This window comes from Tachyglossus aculeatus, chromosome 9 (genome assembly GCF_015852505.1).
Source record: "Tachyglossus aculeatus isolate mTacAcu1 chromosome 9, mTacAcu1.pri, whole genome shotgun sequence".
NCBI lineage: Eukaryota > Metazoa > Chordata > Mammalia > Monotremata > Tachyglossidae > Tachyglossus > Tachyglossus aculeatus.
Window position 1 is genome coordinate 1,905,743 of NC_052074.1, and position 26,937 is coordinate 1,932,679.

General features: G+C 51.2%; 1 protein-coding gene across 2 annotated transcripts in view; it reads left to right on the forward strand.

Moving 5' to 3' along the window:
• The window catches only part of EPAS1 (endothelial PAS domain protein 1), a 143,599-nt gene extending 134,315 nt beyond the window's left edge, over positions 1-9,284 (forward strand). For both annotated transcript variants that reach the window (XM_038751467.1, XM_038751468.1), the window contains exons 13-16: positions 1,631-1,712; positions 1,818-1,959; positions 5,232-5,432; positions 8,911-9,284. In XM_038751467.1, the coding sequence (XP_038607395.1) occupies positions 1,631-1,712; positions 1,818-1,959; positions 5,232-5,432; positions 8,911-9,062 (577 nt within the window). In that variant the 3' untranslated portion in view covers positions 9,063-9,284. The remainder of the gene's footprint in view (positions 1-1,630; positions 1,713-1,817; positions 1,960-5,231; positions 5,433-8,910) is intronic.
• Positions 9,285-26,937: the final 17,653 nt, after the last annotated feature.

Consider the following 26,937-nt stretch of genomic DNA (forward strand, 5'->3'; position numbering starts at 1 on the left):
AGCTCTGTTCTAAGCGCTGGGGAGGTTACCAGATGATCAGGTTGTCCCTCTTGGGGCTCACAGTCTTAATTCCCATTTTACAGATGAGGTAACTGAGGCACAGAGAAGTGAAGTAATAATAATGACAATGATGGCATTTATGAAGCGCTTACTATGTGCAAAGCACTGTTCTAAGCGCTGGGGAGGTTACAAGATGATCAGGTTGTCCCTCTTGGGGCTCACAGTCTTAATTCCCATTTTACAGATGAGGTAACTGAGGCACAGAGAAGTGAAGTAATAATAATGATAATAATGACATTTATTAAGCGCTTACTATGCGCAAAGCACTGTTCTAAGTGCTGGGAAGGTTACAAGATGATCAGGTTGTCCCTCTTGGGGCTCACAGTCTTAATCCCCATTTTACAGATAAGGTAACTGAGGCACAGAGAAGTGAAGTAATAATAATGATAATGGCATTTATTAAGCATTTACTATGTGCAAAGCACTGTTCTAAGCGCTGGGGTAGATACAAGGTAATCAAGTTGTCCCACGTGGGGCTCACAGACTTAATCCCCATTTTCCAGATGAGGGAGGTGACTTGCCCAAAGTCACACAGCTGACAAGTGGCGGAGCCGGGATTTGAACTCATGACCTCTGACTCCAAAGCCCGGGCTCTTTCCACTGAGCCACGCAGCTTCTCTGATAATGATAATAATGATGGTATTTGTTAAGCGCTTACTATGTGCAAAGCACTGTTCTAAGTGGCGGGGTGGTTGGAGAAGCAGCGTGGCTCAGTGGAAAGAGCCTGGGCTTTGGAGTCAGAGGTCATGGGTTCGAATCCCAGCTCCGCCACTTGTCAGCTGTGTGACTTTGGGTAAGTCACTATACTTCTCTGGGCCTCAGTTCCCTCATCTGTAAAATGGGGACGAAGACTGTGAGCCCCCCGTGGGACAACCTGATCACCTAGTAACCTCCCCAGTGCTTAGAACAGTGCTTTGCACATAGTAAGTGCTTAATAAATGCCCTCATTATTATTATTATTATTATTAGTATTATTATTATTACACGGGGATCAGGTTGTCCCCCGGTGGGCTGACAGTCTTCATCCCCATTTTCCAGATGAGGGAACTGAGGCCTAGAGCAGTGAAGTGACTTGCTGGGGTAGATACCAGGTAATCAAGTTGTCCCACGTGGGCTCACAGACTTAATCCCCATTTCCCAGATGAGGGAAGTGACTCGCCCCCAAGTCACCCAGCTGACAGGTGGCGGAGCCGGGATTTGAACTCATGACCCATGACTCCAAAGCCCGGGCTCCTTCCACTGAGCCCCGCTGCTTCTCATACGTATGTTTGGACGTATTTATGACTCTATTTATTAATTTATTTTGCTTGTACGTACCTATTCCATTTATTTTATTTTGTTAACGTGTTTGGTTTCGTCGTCCGTCTCCCCCTTCGAGACTGTGAGCCCGCTGTTGGGTAGGGACTGTCTCTAGATGGTGCCAATTTGTACTTCCCAAGCGCTTAGTGCAGTGCTCTGCACATAGTAAGCGCTCAATAAATGCGATTGATGATGATGATGGATTCTTCTAGAAGAAGAATCTGTTGTCCCACGCGGAGCCGGTGACCTCTGCCCCCTCTGCCCTGCGCAGGTCCCTGCTCACCCTGTCCGACAAACTGCGACTGAAGCGGCAACTGGACCGAGGGGACCCGTCCCGCGGGCTGCCCGGAGGGGTGAGTTGGTTTTGGGGGGTCTCTGGGGTGGCGGAAGGGGCGTCCTCTACACCCGGCAGGGTGATGGTGAGGACGCCTGACCCCAGGGTGGCCCGTTCTCCCCAGGGGACGGCTCCAGACGGCGGCGGCGGCGGCGGCGGAGGCGGCGGAGGGCCTTCCCATCTGATGTGGAAAAGGATGAGGAGCCTCAAAGGGGAAGGCTGTCCCCTGCTCCCCGAAAAGCCCCCCAACCTGGGGGTCCGCCGCGGTGAGTCCTCACGCCCCCCGTGAGAATCAATCCGTCAATCCATCGATCGTACTTATTGAGCGCTTACTGCGTGCGGGACTTGGAAGGCCAAGTTGGCCACGTCTAGAGCCGGTCCCTACCCGACGGCGGGCTCCCGGTCTAGAGGGGGGGACGGACGACGGAACCGAACGTGGTAACGAAATAAAATAAATGGAATAGGTACGTACCAGCAAAATAAATCAATAAATAGAGTCATAAATACGTGCAAACGTACGTATGAGAAGCAGCGGGGCTCGGTGGAAATAATAATAATGATGATGGCATTTGTTAAGCGCTTACTATGTGCAAAGCACTGGGGGGGGATACAAAGTGATCAGGTTGTCCCACCTGGAGCTCCCAGTCTTCATCCCCATTTTCCAGATGAGGGAACCGAGGCCCAGAGAAGTGAAGTGACTCGCCCAAGGTCACACGGCAGACATGTGGCGGAGCCAGGATTCGAACCCCTGACCTCCGACTCCAAAGCCCATGCTCTTTCCACTGAGCCACGCTGCTTCTCTAAGCAGCCCGGGCTTTGGAGTCAGAGGTCGGGGGTTCAAATCCCGGCTCCACCAACTGTCAGCTGGGTGCTTTGGGAGAGTCACTTCATTTCTCTGGGCCTCGGTTTCCGCATCTGGAAAATGGGGATTAAGACTGTGAGCCCCCCGGGGGACAACCTGATTACCTTGTCTCTCCCCCAGCGCTTAGGAGAGTGCTTTGCACGTCGTAAGCGCTTGACAAATACCAAAATTATTAAAACTATTATTAAGTCGCTTAACTTCTCTGGGCCTCAGTTCCCTCATCTGTAAAATGGGGATTAAGACTGTGAGCCCCACGTGGGACAACCTGATCACCTTGTAACCTCCCCAGCGCTTGGAACAGTGCTTTGCATATAGTAAGCGCTCAATAAAAGCCATCATTAAGTCACTTCACTTCTCTGTGCCTCAGTTACCTCATCTGTAAAATGGGGCTGAAGACTGTGAGCCCCCCGTGGGACAACCTGATCCCCCCAGCACTTAGAACAGTGCTTTGCACATAGTAAGCGCTTGACAAATACCACAATTATTAAAACTATTATTAAGTCGCTTAACTTCTCTGGGCCTCAGTTCCCTCATCTGTAAAATGGGGATGAAGACTGTGAGCCCCACGTGGGACAACCTGATTCCCCCCAGCGCTTAGAACAGTGCTATGCACATAGTAAGCGCTTGACAAATACCAAAATTATTAAAACTATTATTAAGTCGCTTAACTTCTCTGGGCCTCGGTTCCCTCATCTGTAAAATGGGGATTCATTCATTCATTCATTCAATCGTATTTATTGAGCACTTACTGTGTGCAGAGCACTGTACTAAGCGCTTGGGAAGTCCAAGTTGGCAACATATAGAGCCGGTTCCTACCCAACGGCGGGCTCACAGTCTAGAAGGGGAGGACGGACAACAAAACATATTAACAAAAGAAAATAAATAGAACAAATACGTACAAATCCCGGCTCCGCCAAATGTCAGCTGTTTGACTTTGGGCAAGTCACTTCACTTCTCTGGGCCTCGGTTGCCGCATCTGTGGAGTGGGGATTGAGACTGTGAGCCCCCCCCGTGGGACAACCTGATCACCTTGTAACCTCCCCAGCGCTTAGTACAGTGCTTTGCACATAGTAAGCGCTTAATAAATGCCATCATTATTATTATTATAAGTAAAATAAATAAATAGAGTAATAAATACATTCAAACATATATACATGAAGACTGCTGGAGGCCTTCCCAGACTGAGTGCCCTCCTTCCTCTCCCCCTCGCCCCCCTCTCCATCCCCCCCGCCTTACCTCCTTCCCTTCCCCACAGCACCTGTATAGATGTATATATGTTTGTTCGTATTTATTACTCTATTTATTGATTTATTTTACTTGTACATATCCATTCTATTGACTTTATTTTGTTAATACGTTTTGTTTCGATGTCTGTCTCCCCCTTCTAGACTGTGAGCCCGCTGTTGGGTAGGGACCGTCTCTAGATGTTGCCAACTTGGACTTCCCAAGCGCTTGGTGCAGTGCTCTGCGTGCCGTGGGCGCTCAATAAATATGATCGAATGAATGAATGAATGGAGTCAGAGGTCATGGGTTCGAATCCCGGCTCCGCCACGTGCCTGCTGTGTGACCTTGGGCAAGGCACTTCACTTCTCTGAGCCCCAGTTCCCTCATCTGGAAAATGGGGATGAAGACTGTGAGCCCCACGTGGGACCACCTGATCACCTCGTATCCCCCCAGCACTTAGAACAGTGCTTTGCACGTAGTAAGCTCTTAACAAATGCCATCATCATCATTATCATTATTATTATTATTATTATTATTAGTCCAGTGCTCTGCACACAGTCAGTGCTCAATAAATACGATTGATTGATTGATGATTGATTGATTGACTGTGAGCCCCACTTGGGACAACCTGATCCCCCCAGCGCTTAGAACAGTGCTGTGCACGTAGTAAGCGCTTAACAAATGCCATCATCATCATCATTATTATTATTATTATTAGTCCAGTGCTCTGCACACGGTAAGCGCTCAATAAATACGATTGATTGATTGATTGATTGATTGACTGTGAGCCCCACGTGGGACAACCTGATCCCCCCCAGTGCTTAGAACAGTGCTTTGCATGTAGTAAGCGCTTAACAAATGCCATCATCGTTATTATTATCAGTCCAGTGTTCTGCACACAGTAAGCGCTCAGTAAATATGATTGATTGATTGATTGATTGATTGACTGTGAGCCCCACGTGGGACAACCTGATCCCCCCAGGGCTTAGAGCAGTGCTGTGCACATAGTAAGTGCTTAACAAATGCCATCATCATTATTATTATTAGTCCAGTGCTCTGCACCAGTAAGGGCTCAATAAATACGATTGATTGACTGATTGATTGATTGATTAACTGTGAGCCCCACGTGGGACAACCTGATCTCCCCAGCGCTTAGAGCAGTGCTTTGCACATAGCAAGCGCTTGACAAATGCCATCATCATTATTATTATTATTATTAGTCCAGTGCTCTGCACACAGTCAGCGCTCAATAAATACAATTGATTGACTGTGAGCCCCACGTGGGACAACCTGATCCCCCCCAGCGCTTAGAGCAGTGCTGTGCACATAGTAAGCGCTTGACAAATACCATCATCATCATCATCATCATTAGGAAATGCTCCGCTCCAGCGTTGGGCCTGGCCAGCCGGGAACCGAAGTGGGCGTCCTCACACCCTCGCTCTTCCCTTCCAGACGACTTTATCCGTGAGGCCTTGAGGGGCCTGGGTCCGCCCCAACCCCTGGGCCAACCGAGGCAGAAGCCGCCGGCCCTGCCTGGTGTGCCCCCGCCGCCGCCGCCCTCCCCCGGAGACCCCCCAAGAGCGCCCGGCCCCCCGGCTTTCTACCGCTGGCGCTACCAGGACTGCGGCCTGCCGCCCGCCCGCAAAATGTCAGGTGAGGGGCGACACGCGCTCACCCTGTGCCCACTGAGTCAGGCCCGTCGGGCCTCATACAGTCCCTGTCCCCCTGGCGCGGGCCATTTGATGGGGAAGGAGAGCGGGGGATCTTCTGCCCATTTGACAGACGAGCCCGCTGAGGCAGTCCCCTGGGAGCGAACCGTCAGGCCTTGCTTGCATTAATAATAATAGTAATATCACGTATGAAGCGCTTACTATGTGCAAAGCACCGTCCTAAAAGCGCTGGGGAGGTTCCAAGGTGATCAGGTTGTCCCGCGGGGGGCTCACAATCTTCATCCCCGTTTTCAATCAATCAATCAATCAATCAATCGTATTTATTGAGCGCTTACTATGTGCAGAGCACTGTACTAAGCGCTTGGGAAGTACAAATTGGCAACACGTAGAGACGGTCCCTACCCAACAGTGGGCTCACAGTCTAAAAGGGGGAGACAGAGAACAGAACCAAACATACCAACAAAATAAAATAAATAGGATAGAAATGTACAAGTAAAATAAATAAATAAATAAATAAATAAATAGAGTAATAAATATGTACAACCATATATACATATATACAGGTTTCCAGATGAGGGAACTGAGGCCCAGAGAAGTGAAGTGACTTGCCCAAAGTCACACAGCTGACAAGTGGCGGAGCTGGGATTTGAACCCATAATAAAAATAATAATAATAATAATAATAATGACGGCATTTATTAAGTGCTTGCTATATGCAAAGCACCGTTCTAAGCGCTGGGGAGGTTACAAGGTAATCAAGGTGGCCCACGGGGGGCTCACAGTCTTCATCCCCATTTTCCAGATGAGGGAACCGAGGCCCAGAGAAGCGAAGTGACCTGCCCAAAGTCACACAGCTGACAAGTGGCGGAGCCGGGATTTGAACCCATAATAATAATAATGACGGCATTTATGAAGCGCTTACTATGTGCAAAGCACCATTCTAAGCGCTGGGGAGGTTACAAGGTAATCAAGGTGGCCCACGGGGGGCTCCCAGTCTTCATCCCCATTTTCCAGATGAGGGAACTGAGGCCCAGAGAAGAGAAGTGACTTGCCCAAAGTCACACAGCTGACAAGTGGCGGGGCCGGGATTTGAACCCATAATAATAATAATAATAATGACATTTACTAAGCGCTTACTATGTGCAAAGCACCGTTCTAAGCGCTGGGGAGGTTACAAGGTGATCAAGTTGTCACACGGGGGGCTCACAGTCTTCATCCCCATTTTCCAGATGAGGAACTGAGGCCCAGAGAAGTGAAGTGACCTGCCCAAAGTCACACAGCTGACAAGTGGCGGAGCCGGGATTTGAACCCAAAATAATAACAATAATGATGGCATTTATTAAGCGCTTACTATGTGCAAAGCACTGTTCTAAGCGCTGGGGAGGTTACAGGGTGATCAGGTTGTCCCACTGGGGACTCACAGTCTTAATCCCCATTTTACAGATGAGGGAACTGAGGTACAGAGAAGTTAAGTGACTTGCCCAAAGTTACACAGCTGACAGTTGGCAGAGTCGGGATTTGAACCCATGACCTCTGACTCCAAAGCCCGGGCTCTTTCCCCTGAGCCAAGCTGCTTCTCTAAGCTGCATTCATTCATTCAATCGTATGTATTGAGCGCTTACCATGTGCAGAGCACTGTACTAAGTGCTTGGGAGAATACAATAGAACAAGAAACCGACATATACTCTGCCCACAACGAGTTTACATTCTTGAGAGGGACACAGCCCTGAATAAAAACATAGTGGTTCAGTGGAAAGAGCCCAGGCTTTGGAGTCAGAGGTCATGGGTTCAAATCCCGGCTCTGCCGATTGTCAGCTGTGTGACTTTGGGCAAGTCACTTCACTTCTCTGGGCCTCAGTGACCTCATCTGGAAAATGGGGATAAAGACTGTGAGCCCCATGTGGGACAACCCGATCACCTTGTAACCTCCCCAGCGCTTCGAACAGTGCTTTGCACATAGTAAGCGCTTAATAAATGCCATTATTATTATTAATAAATGGCAGATCCGGGACAACCCGATCACCTTGTAACCTCCCCAGCGCTTAGAACAGTGCTTTGCACATAGTAAGCGCTTAATAAATGCCATTATTATTATTAATAAATGGCAGATCTGTACCTAAGAAGCAGCGTGACTAGAGCCCAGGCCTGGGAGTTGGAAGGACCTGGGTTCTAGTCCTGGCTCTGCCACGTTTCTGCTGCGTGACCTTGGGCAAATCACTTCACTTCTCTGGACCTCAGTTACCTCAAATATAAAATGGGGATTAAGAGTGTGAGCCCCATGGGGAACAGGGACCTTGTCCCACCTGATTAACTTGTATCTAACCCACTGCTTGGCATGTACTAAGCGCTTGTCAAGTATCATAATAATAAGGATGGCATTTATTAAGCGCTTACTATGTGCAAAGCACTGTTCTAAGCGCTGGAGAGGTTTCAAGGTGATCAGGTTGTCCCCCGGAGGGGTTCACAGTCTTCATCCCCATTTTACAGATGAGGGAACTGAGGCCCAGAAAAGTGAAGTGACTTGCCCGGAGTCACACAGCTGACAAGTGGCAGAGCCGGGATTTCATTTGTTCATTCATTCACTCGTATTTATTGAGCGCTTACTGCGTGCAGAGCACTGTACTAAGCGCTTGGGAAGTACAAGTCGGCACCTACCCGTGACCTCTGACTCCCAAGCCTGTGCTCTTTCCACCGAGCCACGCTATTATTATTATTATTACGAATAAGGGCAATTATATTGGAGAAGCAGCGTGGCTCAATGGAAAGAGCCCGGGCTTTGGAGTCAGAGGTCAGGGGTTCAAATCCCGGCTCCGCCACTTGTCAGCTGGGTGACTTTGGGCAAGTCACTTCACTTCTCTGGGCCTCAGTGGCCTCATCTGTAAAACGGGGATGAAGACTGGGAGCCCCTCGGGACAACCTGAGCACCTTGTCACCTCCCCAGCGCTTAGAATAATAATAATAATGGCATTTATTAAGCACTTACTATGTGCAGAGCACTGTTCTAAGCGCTGGGGAATTTACAAGGTGATCAGGTTGTCCCCCGCGGGGCTCCCAGTGTTAATCCCCATTTTCCAGATGAGGGAACTGAGGCCCAGAGAAGTGAAGTGACTTGCCCAAAGTCACCCAGCTGACGAGTGGCGGAGCCGGGATTTGAACCCGTGACCTCTGACTCCAAAGCCCGGGCTCTTTCCACCGAGCCACGCTGCTTCTCGGAACAGTGCTTTGCACATAGTGAGCGCTTAATAAATGCCATTTTTAGACGGTGAGCCCACTGTTGGGTAGGGACCGTCTCTATATGTTGCCCCAGCGCTTAGTCCAGTGCTCTGCACACAGTAAGCGCTCAATAAATACGATTGATTGATTAATTGTAAAAAAAGGGCCGCGAGGCTGGGTGGAAGCGGGGGCGCCGGGGGGACGGCCTCTTTGCTGACCGCCCCCCTGTCCGGTTCCATCCGGTTCCAGGGATGACCAGCCGTCTCCTGGGGCCGTCACTGGAGCCGTATCTGTTACCCGAATTGACCCGCTATGACTGTGAAGTCAACGTCCCCGTCCCGGGCAGTTCCACCCTCCTGCAGGGCAGCGACTTGCTCAGGGCGCTGGACCAGGCGGCCTGAGACCCCCCAGGACCACCACCCCACCCCCCCCATCCGCCCACGAGCCCCCCACCAGCCAGCCCCCTTCCTCCGAGACGCCCTCAGCGCCGGACGCGTCCGCCGGGCCCCGCGGTGACCTCGCCGACCTCCCCGCCTCTTCCCGCACAGCATAAGAAAGCGGCTGCGCTGACCGTTCCGTCTACTGTATTTTTCTCTCTTGCAATAAAAATGCGTTAGCACGTGCGGATGATCTTCCTGCCCCCTTCCCCCGGCCCCCCGACCGGCGGAGGGGCCCGTCCAGCGTGACCGCGGCCTCCCCTGCCTCCACGCGGACCGGTGGCCCCATTAGGCCTCCCCCGGCCCCGTTCACGACCAGAATGAGGATCTTGTTGCCAAAGATCAAGCAGATGGAAAGAGGTGTGCGTGTGTGTGTGTGTGTCTGTGTGTCTACATGAGTCTGTGTGCCGGTAATTCCCGTCTCGCCAACCGAGCGTCCCGTAATCGGGAAGCTTCGGCTTGGAGAGGAGGCCGAGGGTTCCGGCCGGGTGGACGGATCATCTGGCGACGCCGGTTCCACCGGTGGGGTTTTTTTTGTTTGTCCGTTTCTAATCCTTCAAAAGGCGAACGGAGGTTATTGAAGAAACGAAACAACAACGACGGCCAAAAAATAAAAAAACCCACCACCCATTTCTCTCCGGGTTGAGCGTTCTTCCTTTTTAGGTACTTCCTTCTATCTTAAAGTAGCGAGGCAGAGGTGGACCCCGCTTGCTCCCGTTTTGTTAGTACGTTTGGTTTTGTTCCCTGTCTCCCCCTTTTAGACTGTGAGCCCACTGTTGGGCAGGGACTGTCTCTATATGTTGCCAATTTGTACTTCCCGAGCGCTTAGTCCAGTGCTCTGCACACAGTAAGCGCTCAATAAATACGATTGATGATGATGATGATGATGATGAGGTGGCCATCCTCTCCCCCCCCCACCGCCACGGACCCGTCGGGACTTGGGAGGGCCCTGTCCGCCCGAGAGCCCATTCCGTCACCGCCGGTGGCTCCCGGGGTGACCTGGAAGCCGGGCCCAGGAAAGAGAATCGACCGATGGAGGTGTTCGGCGTTGTATCTCCCTTCTTCTAATTGTATTATTATTATTAATGTTGTGGTTATAATTATTATTATTGTTATTATTATTCTATTATGCCAAGTTGCCGTGGTGAAGTGTTTCGGGTTTGGAGCTGGGTAACGGGGGAGAGGGGAGGAACCGTGGTTGGGAGGGCCATTGTCCGGCCGGAGAGCTTTCAGAATGACCCGGAAAGGGTTGGATTGGGAATTCGGGGGACGGGGGGGGGAGTGCCCCCCGCTTCCCGCCCCACCGCGTTTCCGGAAAGTCGGAGCGCAGGCCTCGGCCATCACGGGGAGCCGTCGATCGCGCCTTCGACCCGGGCACCTTCTCTCCCCTGGCAGAAACCACCCCCTCCCCAGTCCACCCCTCCAGCCCCGCTGCTCCCTTCTAAACCCTCTCGGAGACACGCGCTAACTCGTACGGGTAGGGAGCACTGTAACCCAGAGGTGCTCAGGGAGCACTTTGGGAGCTGGTCGGATGTCGCCCTCCTTTTTCCTACGCTGAAAAAATCAGGGGTGTCCAACCCCCGGGCCTCCCAGCCAGATGCCGGCAAACCCTCCCATTGAGGTCTGGGAAAGACGATAAGCAGAAACTTTCCAAAGTGGAGGGTTTCCCTTCTAATGTGGGGGCATGCACGCCCGCTGTCCGGCCTAGCGCGTACGCATGCCGGCCATGCTAGCGTGGACGCGTGCTGTCATGCGTGTGCTGTCCGTGCTAGTGTGTACTCATGCTGCCCACGTAGCACGTACGTGCCGGCATGCACGTGTGCGGCCCGGAGTAGGACGCGTGTGTGTTTGCCCGCGCTAGCGTGTACGCATCCTTCACGCATCCCGGGAAACCGCACGTGATGCCAGCACCTGGAGGGGTCCAAACAGCTGTTCTGGGCTTACACTTCCCCCTTCCCGCCGCCTCGGAATCCCCGGTTCCTAGCCGCTTTACTAAAACCCTCCGAAAATAATCCGAGCCCCCGCATTAATCGTGCCCTGTCCGCGTAACCACTTCATGAACTGTATTTCGACTTCTTACTGACGACATTATAACCGTCTGAGACCTTTAACGCGATAAGGAAAGAAATGTATTTTGACACCGATACCTTTATTAAAGTTCCACTGATCGGACTTCGCTGGTGACTCCTGCTTTGCTTTGGATTTGTTTTGTCGTGTACCACTGTCAAATGAAGGATTTATTAAATTATTTATAGAAAAATGAAGATTGGCCTTTGGTCTTTAAGAGGAGTCCCGGAGTCCCGCCTCGCTGGCCCTGGAGAAGGAGGGTGGGGAGGGGGGTGAGAGGTCAACTGGTCCATCCCCCTGCCTTCAGGCAGGGGAAGGAAGGGAGCTCATCGTGTCTGTCCTTTCCTCAGAGGTCTGCGGAGATGGGAAGCCCACTGGTGTCTTTTCGCCGTAGCCTTCTTCAGGAAGTCTGCTTTCGTTTACATAAAAAGCCCCTCGCAGGCTTGAAGACCGACGGCAGAGTCAAGTCCTCTCTCAGCTTTCTCTTCTGATGATGATGATGGTATTTGTTAAGCGCTTACTAAGTACAAAGCACTGTTCTAAGCGCTGGGGGGGTACAAGGTGATCAAGTTGTCCCACGTGGGGCTCACAGTCTTAATCCCCATTTGACAGATGAGGGAACTGAGGCTCAGACATGTGGAGGAGTCTTCTCCAGGCTAAACCCCCCGCTGCTTTTCACCTCCCCCCGTCCCCTCCAACCAGAGGGAGGACGGCTCTCTTTGCCCCTTCTCCGGCATCTCTACGTCCAGAGCAGGCCACGGGGCTGGGGTGGGCCTCCGGCCCTGGCGACGCTTGGGTGTGTCATTAGTGGACGAAGCCTGTGGGCGTTATCGAAAAACCGTCCTTATTTCTACCTGGGAACTTCGCTCCTGGCCACTCTGTCCTGCTGCTTGTTTTCCGCGGCTCTTGCACCTCCCCTGGTTCGTGCCTCGGGCCCGTTTGCCCCTGACAGGAGGCACGTTTTCCCTCTCGTCTCCTGTGGCTGCTGTCCCGTCTGCTAAAATCACTGTGAATTCTCTTTCCGACATCCTAAGCCCCTTCAGACCCGTCCGATCCGTATCGCCTGCCAATTAGCAAATTCCAGGTCATCAACGAAGGTCACGATTCGGCCGGCCCCCCGGAGACCAAAGCCCTCTGGAGGGTCAATCACCGCAAGGCTCGCTGGAGACCGCAACTGTCTTCTGAAAAGTCAATCGCCTCAAGCCCTCGGAAGACCACGACTATCCCCTGGAGATCCAGTCACCTCAGATCCCGGAGACCACGACTCTCTTCCGAAGATCCAATTGCCTTACGGCCCCGGAGACCACGACTGTCCTTTGGTGAGTCAATCACCTCGCGGGCCCTGGAGACCAGAGCTGTTTTCCGGAGATCCCATCACCTCATGGTCCCAATGGGATCAGCACCCTCTTTTTCCCAATGGTAGCAAGTTCACACTCACTCGTCAATGAGTTCGCCATGGGGGATGGAGACCGGAGAAACCCCAAATGGTCGGAAAGTCTTTCCGCTCTTGATCCCGGGCAGTCAACGTGCGCGGCTCATCCATCCGCCCATCGATTACCGATATTTGCGGACACCTGCCGTGTGCAGGGAGCTTGGGAGAATGAACCAGAAGCCGAAGATCCGGTCCCTGCCCTCAGAGGGTTTACGGTCTAATGAGGGAGACAAAGACCAACAGGAAATAGTCTGAGTAGGGCTGGATGAAAAAGTTCCACAAACAGCAAAATGTTCTATTGATTACATACAGGTACATAATTGCTGGGCATAACTACAGGTACGTAAGTACCTAAGTACGTAAGTACAAGTCTAAAGGGGGGCTGTTGGTCGATGCAATCTGGGGAGCTGGGAATGTTTCTGGGAAGAGACGGGATTTTAGGAGGGCTTTCAAGGCCTGGAAGATTTGGGGGCGGAGGGGTGCAGGGAGCTGATTCCCATTTTCCAAGTGAGGAGGCGGGAGACTTGAGAAAGAGGGACACTTAGAAGATGAGGAAAGAAGAGAGCCAGGCAGGGAAGGGCCGGTGAAGGACCTGAGGCCAACGGTTGGGAATTTCCTCTGGATACGGAGGGAGTCGGGCAGGCGTTGGAGATTTTTGAGGAGGGGGCGGGGGGGGCGGGCCAAACGATGATTTGGAAAGATGATCCGGTCACAGCTGGCTGGAGTTTGGGCTGAAGCGGCGTGAGGCCGGGGCCTGGAGCCCAGTGAGGAGCCTGCTGATGCAGTAAGTAGTTCGCGTGTGAGGGGACGAGAGCTTCAACCAGGGTCCGACCTGTGTGAGTGAAGAGGATGCTCTGCACATAGTAAGCGCTCAATAAATACGATTGATAATGATGAAGAGGAAGGGGGGCATCTGGGACAGGTAGCAGTGGATTCATCGTGAACGGCGAAAGACGGCTCTGGGGCTTTGGGGGAAGGGAGAACGGAAGTGTTATGGACAGAGCTGGGAAAGGGAGGAAGGAGGAGAGGAAGAGGAGGAGGAAGGCCGGGAGAAAAGCATCCCCATAGCCATTGGTTAAAGTCACAGAACGGTGATGCTGCTCATTTTACCTGTCTGGAGTATTTGCTGAATACCTAGTCAACCCCTGGACTTCTGTCTCATTCATTCAATCGTATTTATCGAGTGCTTACTGTGTGCAGAGCGCTGTACTAAGCACTTGGGAAGTACACGTTCCTACCTAACAACGGGCTCCTGGAGTTTTTATTCCGGGAGCAGCTTGGCAACTCGGGGGAGAGAGGCGGGGGGCCTCCGGGAAACCCGACCCTAGTAACGTTGGCTTTGATTGGGCTACGTGTGCTAACGACTGCGGTCGAGGCAAGGAAATCAGATCGGCCTCAGTCCCTGTCCCGCCCGGTGGGACTCACCGAGGGAGGAGTTGTGGGGATCTTATAATAATAATAATAATAATAACAATGGCATTCATTAAGCGCTTACTATGTGCACAGCGCTGTTCTAAGCGCTGGAGAGGTTACACGGTGATCAGGTTGTCCCACGGGGGGCTCCTAGTCTTCATCCCCATTTTCCAGATGAGGTCACTGAGGCCCAGAGAAGTGAAGTGACTTGCCCCAAGTCACCCAGCTGACAGTTGGCGGAGCCGGGATTTGATCCCATGACCTCTGACTCCCAAACCCGGGCTCTTTCCACTGAGCCACGCTGCTTATCCCCATTTTCCAGATGCGGAAACAGGCCCGGGGAGGCTAATCAATCAATCAATCGTATTTATTGAGCGCTTACTTTGTGCAGAGCACTGGACTAAGCGCTTGGGAAGTACAAGTTGGCAACATACAGAGACAGTCCCTACCCAACAGTGGGCTCACAGTCTAAGTGACTTGGCCGAGTCCACGCGGAAAGCAGAGGTGAAGCCGAGGTGGCCACACGCTGTTTCCCACCCGAGGGTCGAGGTCCTTGCAGTCCGGCCACGTTCGGGACGTCTCGCCTCGTCCCCCCGCCGGGCCCGGGCCCCGACAAATTGGGATGGCAGACCCAGCAGGGTTTAAACAGGAAGCCGGTTCGCGCCACCCTAATGATTTTTCCTCCCCGGACCCCGGTTTAACCCCTGCCAAGATACCAATCGGATGTCCCAACCTCGCGGAACAGCCTGAGCCTCGGCGGTCCCACGGGGACGTGCTGGGCGGGAATGCCGGGGTCTTGTTTTGGTATGTTTTTGGAAGGAAGTGACCGTAACTAAGGCCTTTCTGGAGGGCCGTGATCCCTCATCCGTTCCAAGGAGCCGGCGTCACTTCCTCCTCCCAGCTAGCGCTTTCCTTCCAACCTCCCTCTCTTCAGCTCCTGCCCCTGCCCCTCTCCTCACGTGTCCTGCTAAAGTCCAAGATCCCAAGTTCCGGGAATAGCGAGCTCGGCTTTGGGATGGGCGAGCCCCGGTGGCCCTGGCCCAGACTGAGAGGCCTTCCCAGACTGAGACCCCACCTTCCTCTCCCCATCCCCATAATAATAATAATAATAATGGCATTTATTAAGCGCTTACTATGTGCAAAGCACTGTTCTAAGCGCTGGGGAGGTTACAAGGTGATCAGGTTGTCCCTCGGGGGGCTCGCAGTCTTAATCCCCATTTTACAGATGAGGGAACTGAGGCCCAGAGAAGTGAAGTGACTTGCCCAAAGTCACACAGCTGACAATTGGGGGCGAGCCCCGGTGGCCCTGGCCCAGACTGAGAGGCCTTCCCAGACTGAGACCCCACCTTCCTCTCCCCATCCCCATAATAATAATAATAATAATGGCATTTATTAAGCGCTTACTATGTGCAAAGCACTGTTCTAAGCGCTGGGGAGGTTACAAGGTGATCAGGTTGTCCCTCGGGGGGCTCACAGTCTTAATCCCCATTTTACAGACGAGGGAACTGAGGCCCAGAGAAGTGTGTTTGTTTAATGAGAAGCAGAATTAGAGAAGCAGCTTGGCTCAGTGGAAAGAGCCCGGGCTTTGGAGTCAGAGGTCATGGGTTCAAATCCCGGCTCCGCCAATTGTCAGCTGTGTGACTTTGGGCAAGTCACTTAACTTCTCTCTGTCTCAGTTACCTCATCTGTAAAATGGGGATGAAGACTGTGAGCCCCATGTGGGACAACCTAATCATCTTGTATCTGCCCCAGCGCTTAGAACAGTGCTTTGCACATAGTAAGCACTTAATAAATGCCATCATTATTATTATTATTATAGTCCCTGAGAAGCAGCGTAGTCTAGTGGAAAGAGCACGGGCCGGGAGTCAGAGGATCTGGGTTCTAATTTCACCTGTGTGACTTTGGGCAAGTCACTTCACTTCTCTGTGCCTGTCACCTCATCTGGAAAATGGGGATGAAGACTGTGAGCCCCCCATGGGACAACCTGATTGCCTTGTAACCTCCCCAGCGCTTAGAACAGTGCTTTGCACATAGTAAGCGCTTAATAAATGCCATCATTATCATTATTATTATTAATTCCAGCTCAGCCATATACCTGCTGGGTGACCTTGGGCGAGTCACTTCACTTCTCCATGCCTCACGTCCCCTACCTTGAAAATGGGAACTCAATACTCGTTCTCTCTCTTGCTTAGAAAGTGAGCTCCACGAGGGAACTGACGAGCTTGTTTCTACCCCAGCGCTTAGTACAGTGCTTGGCACATAGTAAGTGCTTAACAAATATCACAATTGTTGTTAATCTTCCAGCTCCTCGTGGGCAGGGACGGGGTCTATCAACTCGGTTGCATTGTCCTCCCCCAAGCGCTATGTACCGTGCTGTGCACACAGTAAGCGCTCAGTAAATAGCACTGGTGGATTGACTCCTCACTCGTGTTCTTCCCCCAGACATAGAACTCCCTTCCCGACAAACCGCTCGGATGGCGGCCTTCCCCACATCGCCAAAGCCCACCCGAAATTCCCCCTCCTCCAGGAGGCCTTCAGGGATCGATTCCCAACGGCCCAAACCCAATTCCTTCCCCTCTCAGCTTCAAGAAGCAGCGTGACCTGTAATAATAATAATAATAATAATGATAGCATTTATTATGCGCTTAGACTCTATATGTTGCCAATTTGTACTTCCCAAGCGCTTAGTACAGTGCTCTGCACATAGTAAGCGCTCAATAAATACGATTGATGATGATGATGCAAAGCACCGTTCTAAGCGCCGGGGAGGTTACGTGGTGATCAGGTTGTCCCACAGGGAGTTCACAGTCTTAATCCCCATTTTACTGATGAGGGAACTGAGGCACAGAGAAGTTAAGTGATTTGCCCAAAGTCACACGGCTGACAAGTGGCGGAGCCGGGATTTGAACCCATGACCTCTGACTCCAAAGCCCGGGCTCTTTCCACTGAGTCACGCTGTTTTCTGTAGCCAGAGCCCGGGCTGGAAGTCAGAAGCACCTGGGTTCTCATCCCGGCTCCGCCACCCATCCCCTGTGTGACCTTGGTCAAGTCACTTCACTTCTCTGCACCTCAGTCCCCTCATCGTGGTCAAATAGGGATTGAGACTGTGAGTCGTATTCATTCAATCGGATTTATTGAGCGCTTACTGTGTGCAGAGCACTGGACTAAGCGCTTGAATGTGGGACAGGGGCTGTGGTCCCACCCGATTAGCTTCTATCTACCCCAGCGCTTAGTACTGGCTCTATTTCTTATTACTCTATTTATTAATTTATTTATTTTACTTGTCCATATCTATTCTATTTATTTTATTTTGTTAGTATGTTTGGTTTTGTTCTCTGTGTCCCCCTTTTAGACTGTGAGCCCACTGTTGGGTAGGGACTGTCTCTATATCTTGCCAACTTGGACTTCCCAAGCGCTTAGTCCAGTGCTGTGCACACACTAAGCGCTCAATAAATACGACTGATGATGATGACGACAGAGAAGCAGCGTGGCTCAGTGGAAAGAGCCCAGGCTTTGGAGTCAGAGGTCATGGGTTCGAATCCCCACTCCGCCGCAAGCCTGCTGTGTGATCTTGGGCAAGTCACTTCACTTCTCTGGGCCTCAGTTCCCTCATCTGTAAAATGGGGATGGAGACTGTGAGCCCCACATGGGACAACCTGATCAGCCCGTATCCTCCCCAGCGCTTAGATCGGTGCTTTGCACAGAGTAAGCACTTAACAAATGCCAATTATTATTATTACTATAGTAAGCACTTAACAAAAACTATTAAAAAAAAAGAATAGAGATTATTTGTCGGGAAAAATGACTTAAATAAGAATCTGTGAGGGTTTTTTTTTCTTTGCAACAGGGAGGCGAGGGAAGGAGTGTCCTGAATTTTGATACACTCAGGGGCCACGCTGAGCCCAGAGACCTCCCGGCCACACGGGCCACGGTGACCGGCACTCGGCCAATGCTGGTGGTCACGCTCTGTTTTCCCCGGACGCCTAATCAGATTAACGAGGCCCATCACCAAGCAGGCTTTTGTGCCGGCCTTGTCCCCCTCACCCCATCCTCCCCTGCCATCATTTTCAGGGCTTCACTTCCCAAGCGCTTAGTCCAGTGCTCTGCACCCAGTAAGCGCTCAATAAATACGATTGATTGATGGATTGATTGATTCTGCCACGTCATTTCCACGCTGGAGGAAGGGGAGGATGAGGAGGACGAGAAGAAGGCTGGTTAGCCTCACCTCCCTCCCACCCCCAGCCCCTGGCAACTCCCCAGGGAGCGCCTCAACTTTCCCCTTTATAATAATAATGATAATAATAACGGCATTTGTTAAGCGCTTACTATGTGCAGAGCACTGTTCTAAGTGCTGGGGGTGGATACGAGGTGATCAAGTTGTCCCCCGTGGGGCTCACAGTCTTAATCCCCATTTTACAGATGAGGGAACTGAGGCTCAGAGAAGTTAAGTGACCTGCCCAAGGTTGCGCTGGAGGTGGATACAAGGTGATCAAGTTGTCCCACATGGGGCTCACAGTCTTAATCCCCATTTTACAGATGAGGGAACTGAGGCTCAGAGAAGTTAAGTGACCTGCCCAAGGTCACACGGCAGACATGTGGCAGAGCCGGGATTTGAACCCGTGACCTCTGACTCCAAAGCCCGGGCTCTTTTCCACTGAGCCACGCTGCTTCTCTTTATCCCATCCCCGCTGCGTGAACTTGAGCTGCTGAGTGAGCAGTGGTCCAGAAAACCCCCATCAGATCAATCGATCAATCAATCAATCGTATTTATTGAGCGCTTACTGTGGGCAGAGCACTGGACTAAGCGCTTGGGAAGTCCAAGTTGGCAACATATAGAGACGGTCCCTACACAACAGTGGGCTCACAGTCTAGAAGGGGGAGAGCCCTGCCTCATCCAGGGAGTGGAGATAATAATAAAATAATAATAATGGTATTTGTTAAGCGCTTACTATGTGCAGAGCACTGTTCTAAGTGCTGGGGAGGTTACAATGTGATCAGGTTGTCCCACGGGGGGCTCACGGTTTTAACCCTCGTTTTACAGATGAGGTAACTGAGGCATGGAGAAGTGAAATGACTTGCCCGAAGTCACCCAGCTGACAGTCGGCGGAGCCGGGATTTGAACCCATGACCTCTGACTCCAAAGCCCGGGCTCTTTCCACTGAGCCACGCTGCTGGAGATCTGCGAGGATTTTCGTTCTGACGACTTGACGCCCGTCCACATGTTTTGTTTCGTTGTCTGTCTCCCCCTCCTAGACTGCGAGCCCACTGTTGGGTAGGGACCGTCTCTAGATGTTGCCGACTTGTACTTCCCAAGCGCTCAGTACAGTGCTCTGCACACAGTAAGCGCTCAATAAATACGATTGAATGAAGTAGGGGCCCTGCTTGCTCCCGGGCAAATTGGGAGATTAAAAGGTGCAGGGGGGAGGAGGGGGTCCCCAGCTTCCGTGGCCTCCACAAGGTACATTTCCAGAGAACGAAGACCCCTCTATTCATTGATTTGTTCAATCGTACTTATTGAGCACTTTACTGTAGGCAGAGCACTGTACTGAGGGCTTGGGAGAGTACAATTGAATAATAAACAGATGTATTCCCTGCCCACAACTAGCTTACAGTCTAGAGGATGATTTTACAACCACCCTGCCGAGCCCACAGCCCAACAGCCCGCTGTTGGGTAGGGACCGTCTCTCTTTGTTGCCAACTTGGACTTCCCAAGCGCTTAGTCCAGTGCTCTGCACACAGTAAGCGCTCAATAAATACGATTGAATGAATGAATGAACAGACACCGAGAATGGGAAAGGATAGAATAGAGCCTGGGCTTGGGAAGCAGAAGGACCTGGGTTCTAATCCTGGCTTTGCCACTTAATAATAATAGTAATAACTGTGGTATTTGTTAAACACTTACTATAGGCCAGGCACTGTACTAAGCGCCGGGGTAGCTACCAACAAATTGGATTGGCCACAATCCCTGTCCCACGTGGGGCTCACATTCTCAATCCCCATTTTCCAGATGGGGGAACTGAGGCCCAGAGAAGTGAAGTGACTTGCCCAAGGTCACTCAGCAGGCAAGTGGCAAGTCTTCTAGACTGTGAGCCCACCTTCTGGACTGTGAGCCCACTGTCGGGTAGGGACCGTCTCTAGATGTTGCCAACTTGGACTTCCCAAGCGCTTAGTACAGTGCTCTGCACACAGTCAGCGCTCAATAAATACGATTGATGAGGAGGAGGAGGAGGAATTCACCGGCCCATCTGCTTTCGTTCACCTTTCGCTCCCCGGCAAAGCTGTCTGTGAGGGTTTCGCTCCCGGCCCCGATGGGGACGATTGTCTCCGTGACCTCTCCGTCACCCGGCGGGGTGGTTAATGCGCTTCCTGCAGCCGTGGTGGAGGCCGCCTCTATTTGCCCTCCGCAGCCACGGTCTTTCTCGAAATAACCGCGGGCCCAGCTCGATTGCCAGATGGGCTTCCTCCCCAGACCGCAGCCCGTGGGTTCTCGTGGGAAAGAGAGCCACGAGGACTGAAGGCCTCGGCGATGGCGATGGGATGGCCGGGAAGGGCGGGAGGGGCCGGGAGGATGTGGAGGCCAGTGGAAGTGGAGGCCGATGGATGTGGAGAAGCAGCGTGGCTCAGTGGAAAGAGCCCGGGCTCGGGAGTCGGAGGTCATAGGTCGAATCCTGACTCCGCCACGTGTCAGCTGTGTGACCTTGGGCAAGCCACTTAACTTCTCTGGGCCTCAGTTCCCTCATCTGGAAAATGGGGATGAAGACTGTGAGCCCCACGTGGGACAATCTGATCGCCTTGTATCCCCCCCCCCCAGCGCTTAGAACGGTGCTTTGCACATAGTAAGCGCTTAGCAAATACCACCATTATGTGGAGGCGGGACAGCGTGGTGGCGGGGCAGATGTGAACAGTGCTTTGCACATAGTAAGCGCTTAACAAATACCATCATTATTGTTATGATCCTCCCTTCAAGGCCCTACTGAGAGCTCACCTCCTCCAGGAGGCCTTCCCAGACTGAGCCCCTTCCTTCCTCTCCCCCTCGTCCCCCTCTCCATCCCCCCATCTTACCTCCTTCCCTTCCCCACAGCACCTGTATATATGTATATATGTTTGTACAGATTGATTACTCTATTTATTTATTTATTCATTTTACTTGTCCATATCTATTCTATTTATTTTATTTTGTTACTATGTTTGGTTTTGTTCTCTGTCTCCCCCTTTTAGACTGTGAGCCCACTGTTGGGTAGGGACTATCTCTATATGTTGCCAGCTTGTACTTCCCAAGCGCTTAGTCCAGTGCTCTGCACACAGTAAGCGCTCAATAAATACGATTGATTGATTGTTATGTGGCAGGCCGGCGGATAATAATAATAATAAAAATGATGGTATTTGTTAAGCCCTTCCTGTGTGCCAAGCACTGTTCCAAGCCCTGGGGTAGTTACGAGGTAATCAGATTGTCCCCCGTGGGGCTCACAGTCTTCATCCCCATTTTCCAGATGAGGCCCAGAGAAGTGAAGCAACTTGCCCAAAGTCACCCAGCTGACAAGTGGTGAGCCGGGATTTGAACCCATGACCTCTGACTCCCAAGCCCGGGCTCTTTCCACTGAGCCACGCTGCTTCTGTAGTACAGTGCTTGACATATAGTGAGCACTTAACCAATGTTGTCGGTGGTGGAATTATTATTCCTATCACTGTGGGCCAAGCGCTATACTAAATGCTAAATATTTAGCATATTCTCCCTTCAAGGCCCTGCTGAGAGCTCACCTCCTCCAGGAGGCCTTCCCAGACTGAGCCCCTTCCTTCCCCTCCCCCTCGTCCCCCTCTCCATCCCCCCCATCTTACCTCCTTCCCTTCCCCACAGCACCTGGATATATGTATATATGGTTGTACATATTTACTACTCTATTTATTTATTTTACTTGTACATATCTATCCTATTTATTTTATTCTGTTAGTATGTTTGGTTTTGTTCTCTGTCTCCCCCTTTTAGACTGTGAGCCCACTGTTGGGTAGGGACTGTCTCTATATGTTGCCAATTTGTACTTCCCAAGTGCTTAGTACAGTGCTCTGCACATAATAAGCGCTCAATAAATAAATTGATGATGATGATGATGATAAATATAGGATATTCCTGCCCTCCAGAAGAAGCCCCTAGTGAGTCCAAGTCAACAGTTGTGTGACTTTGAGGTTGCACAATAATAATAATAATGATAGCATTTATTAAGCGCTTACTATGCGCAAAGCACCATTCTAAGCAATGGGGAGGTTACAAGGAGATCAGGTTGTCCCACGGGGTCTCACAGTCTTCATCCCCATTTGACAGATGAGGGAACTGAGGCCCAGAGAAGTAAAGTGACTTGTCCGAAGTCACACACCTGACAGTCGGCCGGGCCTTGAACCCATGACCTCTGACTCCAAAGCCCGGGCTTTTTTCCACTGAGCCACGCTGCTTCACAAACGCGTGACGGCCCGACAGTGTAGCCGTGCGGCTTTCTGATTGCGTGACCGCGGGCCGGCGTATCTTCCCGAAGAGGATGGTGCTGCGTTCAGCCCAGCGTGTTTCTGATTCAGGGTGGAGAGAGAAGTCAGTCACTCTGGCTCTGAGATCTCTGGCAGAAATAGAAGGCGACGATCAGAAGATCGCAACTGAGACATTTAGAAACTTCCAGGAAACCGGTGACCTTTCAGAACCGGGGCTCAGCCCCATCCCGCCACAGTTCGCTCTTCTTGATTGATTGATTGATTCTTCTCCTGTTTCAGTCTTTGGGACCAGTCCGAGACGCCCCATCCCCAGCAGCTCTATGGGAGTGATGGAATCGGGGTACCCGGGCCCCAGCTGGGGGGCATTGAGGCTGGTATCCCGCTTTAATTCTCCCCTCTCCTCTGCCTGGCAGCATTATTTTTCTCTCCTTATTAACGCCCCTGCCCGTCAACTGTGCCCGCTGTTTCAGACGTTTAATTCCTTCCTCAAACTCCCTGTCTTCCTCCCAATCTCTCGCCCTTAGAGAAGCAGCGTGGCTCAGTGGAAAAGAGCCCGGGCTTTGGAATCAGAGGTCATGGGTTCAAATCCCGGCTCCGCCACTTGTCAGCTGTGTGACTTTGGGCAAGTCACTTCACTTCTCTGGGCCTCGGTTGCCTCATCTGTAAAATGGGGATTAAGACTGTGAGCCCCCCATGGGACAACCTGATCACCTTGTAACCTCCCCAGCGCTTAGAACAGTGCTTTGCACATAGTAAGCGCTTAATAAATGCCATCATCGTCATCATCATCATAACGGCCTGGCCTCGTGCTTTACTGAGAAAATTGAAACCGCCAGGCGTAATCTCCCTAAAAATCTCCCCTGGGCTCCAGTTCCTCCCTCCTCCTTCTTTGACTCTCCCATCTTTCCCAGTAATATCTCAAGGGGAGATTTCCTGCTTTCCCTCAAAATCCACCTGAGCCTGCAACCCGGTCTCCTTCGCACCTTATCAAAAACCCCTCCCTTCTTCCATCCCAAACAGCCATCTTCACATCTTCACATCTTACTCTGCACATAGTAAGCGCTCAATAAATACGATTGATGATGATCTTCAACTGCTCGCTCTCCAATGGCTTCTTCCCCGCTGCTTTCAAACACGCCTGTGTCTCCCCTACCCTAAAAAACCCCTCTCCTGACCCTACGACTCCCCCATTATTGCTCCATCTCCCTCCTACCATTCCTCTCCAAACCCTCTGAGGGGAGTAAGTTCCAGCCCCCAGCAAGCTCACAGTCCGGGGATGCGGGGAGAGACAGACATCAATACAAATAAACGGACATCAATACAAATAAATAAAATGACAGATCTGGACTTCAGTGCTGCGGGGCTGGGAGGGGGAGGAGGAGTGGGAGATGAGGAAAAGTGGGGTTTAGTCTGGAAAGGCCTCTTGGAGGAGATGAGCCTTCAGTAAGGCTTTGAAAGCGGGGAAAGTAGACACCCACTGTCTCAAGTTCCTCTCCCCCCATTCTCTCCTTGACCCCCTCCCATCTGGCTTCTGCTCCCTTGAATCCGTGAAAACCGCCCCCTCAGAGGTCACCGACGATTTCCTTCTTGCCAAATCCAACGGCCTCTACTCCATCCTAACCCTCCTCGACCTCTCAGCTGCCTTCGACGCTGTGGACCACCCCCTGCTTCTGGAAACATTATCCAATCTTGGCCTTCACTGACACTGTCCTCTCTCCTCATCTCTCTGGGCCGCTCATTCTCAGCCTCTTTGACGGGCTCCTTCTTCACCTCCAATCCTCTAACCGTGGGGGTCCCTCAAGGCTCAGATCTTCGTCCCCTTCCATTCTCCATCTACACTGGTTCTCTTGGAGAACTCAATTGCTCCCACAACTTCAACTATCATCTCCATGGGGATGATTCCCTAATCTACCTCTCCAGCCCCGGCCTCTCACCTTCTCTGCCGTCTCACATTTCCTCCGGCCTTCAAGACATCTCTACTTCAAAATCCCACCGGCAACTCAAACTTAACATGTCCAAAACGGAACATCTCATCTTCTCACTCAAACCCTGTCCTTCCCCGCCTTTCCCATTACTGTAGACAACAACACCTATCCTCCCCGTCGCACAAACCGGTAACTTTGGCATCATCCTCAACTTATCTCTTTCATTCAATCCATATTTATAATCTGTCCCCAAATCCTGTAGGTTTCAACTTCGCAGCGTTAAAATCCGCCCTTCCCTCTCCATCCAAACTGCTGCTATACTGATCCGAGCACTTATCCTGTTCGTTCAACATTCATTCGATCGCATTTATTAAGCGCTTACTGTGTGTAGAGCACTGTACTAAGCACTTGGGAAAGTACAATGCAACAGTAAACAGCGACAATCCCTGCCCACAGTGAGCTCACAGTCTAGAGGGAGGGAGACGGCCATCAGTACAAATAAACGGACATCAGTACAAATAAATAAAATGACAGATACATACATAAGTGGTGTGGGGCTGGGAGAGGGAGGAAGAGCAAAGGAAATGGGAGATGACGAAAAGTGGGGTTTAGTCTGGGAGGAGGTAAGGCTTTGAAAGGGGGGAGAGTAGTTGTCTGGCAGATGTAGTAATAATGATAACGATGGTATTAGGTGCTGACTTTGTGCCAAGCGCTGTTCTAAGTGCAGGGGTAGATACAAGGTAATCAGGTTGTCCCACGTGGGGCTCCCAGTCTTCATCCCCATTTTACAGATGAGGTCACTGAGGTGAGGAGTTTTGGTTTGATACGGTGTCTATTTCACCGGAGTCCTCACTGACCTCCCTGCCTCCTGTCTCTCCCCACTTCAGTCCATGTTTCACGCTTGAGCACTGTGGGGTGGGGAGAGGGGGGAAGAGCAAAGAGAGGGAGTCGAGGTGAGGCCGAAGGGAAGGGGAGCTGGGGAAAAGGGGGGTTCCATGCCTTCCTACGGGGCCTCTGCTTCTGATTTGTTTTGGGTTTGTTTTTTTTTAAAAAAAAATGTTACCTATTAGGCGCTTACGATGTGCCAGGCCTGGTACTAAGCACTGGGGTGGACACAAGCTAATCAGGTTGGACACCGTCCATGTCAATCAGTCAATCAATCAATCGTATTTATTGAGCGCTTACTGTGTGCAGAGCACTGTACTAATAATAATAATAATAATAATAATGGCATTTAAGTGCTTACTATGTGCAAAGCACCGTTCTAAGCGCTGAAGGGCTTGGGAAGCCCAAGTTGGCAACATATACGGACAGTCCCTACCCAACAGTGGGCTCACAGTCTAGAAGGGGAGACAGAGAACAAGACAAAACATATTAACAAAATAAAATAATTGCCCCACATGGGGCTCACAGTTTTTAATAATGTTACTTATTAGGCGCTTAAACAATGTGTCAGGCCCTGTACAGAGAGGCAGCATGGCTCAGTGGAAAGAGCCTGGGCTTGGGAGACAGAGGACATGGGTTTTGGGGGTTTTTTAATAACATTTATTAAGCGCTTACTACGTGCAAAGCACTGTTCTAAGTGCTGGGGAGGTTACAGGGTGATCAGGTTGTCCCACGAGGAGCTCACAGTTTTTTAATAATGTTACTTATTAGGCGCTTAAACAATGTGTCAGGCCCTGTACAGAGAGGCAGTGTGGCTCAGTGGAAAGAGCCTGAGCTTGGGAGTCAGAGGACGTGGGTTTTTGTTTTTTTAATAACATTTATTAAGCGCTTACTAAGTGCAAAGCACTGTTCTAAGCGCTGGGGAGGTTACAGGGTGATCAGGTTTTCCCATGAGGGGCTCACAGTCTTAATCCCCATTTTCCAGATGAGGTCACTGAGGCCCAGAGAAGTGAAGTGACTTGCCCAAAGTCACCCAGCTGACAATCGATGGAGCCGGGATTTGAACCCATGACCTCTGACTCCAAAGCCTGGGCTCTTTCCACTGAGCCACACTGCTTCTCTAATCTAATCCCGGCTCTGCCACTTGTTTGTTGTGTGACTTTGGGCAGGTCCCTTCACTTCTCTGTGCCTCAGTGACGTCATCTGTCAAATGGGGATGAAGACCGTGAGCCCCACGTGGGACAACCTGATCACCATGTATTTCCCCCAGCGCTTAGAACTTGGCACATAGTAAGCGCTTGACAAATACCATAATTAATATTATCGGCGCTTAGTACAGTGTCTGGCACATAGTAAGAGCTTAGCAAATGCCATCATTATTATTATTATTAATTATTATTACTAGGCGCTGGGGTAGACACAAGCTAATCAGATTGGACAGTCCATGTCCCACTTGGGGCTCACAATCTTCATCCCCAATCAATCGGTCAGTCCTATTTATTGAGGGCCCACTGTGTGCAGAGCTCGTTGAGGGAAGGGATTGTCACTCGTTATTGTTGTATTGTACTTTCCCAAGCGCTTAGTCCAGTGCTCTGCACACAGTAAGCGCTCAATAAATACGATTGAATGAATGAATGAATGA